We start from the raw sequence: 2,182 nt of genomic DNA on the forward strand, positions 1-2,182 counted from the left end.
GTGTGTGTGTGTGTGTGTGTGTGTGTGTGTGTGTGTGTGTGTGTGTGTGTGTGTGTGTGTGTAGTCCCCTTTGTCAGTTTGTCAGTTTACCCCAAGAGGTGCTTTGCTTTGTGTCTGCCATCTTGCTTTATGTTGGGTTCATTTCTTGTAGTTTTATAATTTTTCACTTCACTATGAAATTGCATTTTAAACATGTATTTCTTAGGCTTTTCATAGACCGTTTACCCCATTCCAACCAAAGCCTACTTAACAGGGACAAGTGATCAGTACCCAAAGGCCATCAACCTTTCTAGTTTCAGAAGGTGAAACTTATCTAGTGGGCAACTGACAAGAGCTGAAAAATTGGGGAACAAAATTAGAGTTAATTCACACCATAAACTTTTTAACTGAACGGGATGGGTCAAAATGCAGCTACTTTAAGGCTGTGTAAGGGTCCAGAAGAAATTCTTTCATTTATTCTGAATGTTTCCATGTTGAGAAAATCCTAAGAAGACTGAATCTAATCAGAGGTAGCAGATTACAGACAACAAAGAAGTGTGTCCATAAATCTATACTGCAGCTTTAACTCAGATCTTTTCTGTAACTGGTTCGTTAAGTCAGACACACAGAACTATCACACTAAGACTATGCTACAATGAACACAAGAATCAACTAACTGGACAGATACACAGCCCCAAAAAAGGTTTTGAAATCACAAAAATTTGACCAATTAACCAACCTTGTCTCTTGTAGATGGGTGGTTTTCTATAGATGTTAGTTTCTTCAGAAGCTGAGAACAAAAGAGAGTCAGTTGGTGAGAAAAAGCAAAATAAACATTCAGAGAAGAGGAGAACTTTGACCTTTAACTAATTCTTTAATAAACCAATTGCTTTGTACAATTAGACAGATACTTTATTGATCCCACAAAGGAAAGCTACTGTACATATTTACAACCCCAACCTGTACATAGTGTGGCTACAACAGATAAATATGTTCAGAAAGTGAGATCAAGTGATCCACAAGTTACTCTGCAGAGGACATTTCTATCACTCCAAAATCGATACAATAATCTACATGAACTCTATTCAGAGAAAAGCAACCACTGGACTCTGCCCACCTTCACACAGAGGTGACAACAGAAATGCACATTTGAGCCAATGATATCCTCCCAAGAAAAAGTTAGCCAGTCCTATTTGTATTTCCTTTAAAAGTGTACTTGAAGGTTCAACAACAGTCAAGTGGCAACAAAATAATTCACAACCAAATACCTCATCCTATAGTCAAACTGTTGCTAGATGGTTTGGGCAATGATTTTTCTCCTCTGAACCCTGTCAGTTTCTTTTCAGAATATAATTTTTCCAAAAACACAATTTTTTTTTCACCCCTTTCTGCTCCAGTGCATCCTAGATGGAAGTGCCAGCTGCCATTTACATCTCGAGCCTTCTTCAACCAGTTAACTCTTGGAAAGGGTGTGCTCACATATTTTAGTGGTGTTTTATGCGATCATGTGCAGAATTGTTATGACTAGTAATCAACACAGCTGCATCATCAGCATAAGCAGGCACATTAGTTCATGTATGTGAAACTGCAGCAAAGGTTAAACCTGTGAGACCCCATCTAAGCTGATTTAAAAGGCAACAGCATATGGCTGACCACATAGGGGCCAACCCTGCCTAATGCCTCTTTGTACAGTGACGTAGCTGCTAAGTCCTCTTATTTTCAACAATATAGCAGTATTTGAATGCAACAGCTTATCCCATGAAATAGCATCTGCAACAAAGATGATCTGCTTTTTCTTCCTCTAGACACAAAGGCCTAAATTGTCCAATAGTGCGAGTTATTGAAAGTCTGAATATAATGAATAATGGCTTCCAGACCATCCTTAAATGTATTTAAAAGATTCAGCTATTTTTATAGTTTGTACAGTGAAGTGAAGCTGGTCTCTGATTTCTTAGCAAACCCTAACATCTCTCTCTGCAGGGAGGGGAAAAATGTATTTCCACATTATGTCAACCATCATCCACCATTTTTTCATCTTTAATCTCATACAACTGAAGCTGAACCTGCCGCATCACCTGCCACAGCGACACTTCCTCCCTCAATTTTTTTTCATTAGTTGCACTATTTGTGTTGTTAGCATCACTTGCTTTTCCCCAGAGAGCAGTGTTGGGAAGGTTACTTTTAAAATGTATTCCATTACAGA

At 38.5% G+C, this 2,182-nt stretch overlaps 1 protein-coding gene across 3 annotated transcripts in view; it reads right to left on the reverse strand.

The window, feature by feature from the left end:
* LOC102288874 (actin-binding LIM protein 3) overlaps positions 1-2,182 on the reverse strand; it is a 59,928-nt gene that overhangs the window by 16,512 nt on the left and 41,234 nt on the right. For all 3 annotated transcript variants that reach the window (XM_042222297.1, XM_042222298.1, XM_042222299.1), the window contains one exon: positions 719-769. In XM_042222297.1, coding sequence (XP_042078231.1) covers positions 719-769 — 51 coding nt within the window. The remainder of the gene's footprint in view (positions 1-718; positions 770-2,182) is intronic.

The sequence above is a fragment of the Haplochromis burtoni genome, unplaced genomic scaffold (assembly GCF_018398535.1).
Source record: "Haplochromis burtoni strain Fernald_Lab_line unplaced genomic scaffold, NCSU_Asbu1 Contig_83, whole genome shotgun sequence".
NCBI lineage: Eukaryota > Metazoa > Chordata > Actinopteri > Cichliformes > Cichlidae > Haplochromis > Haplochromis burtoni.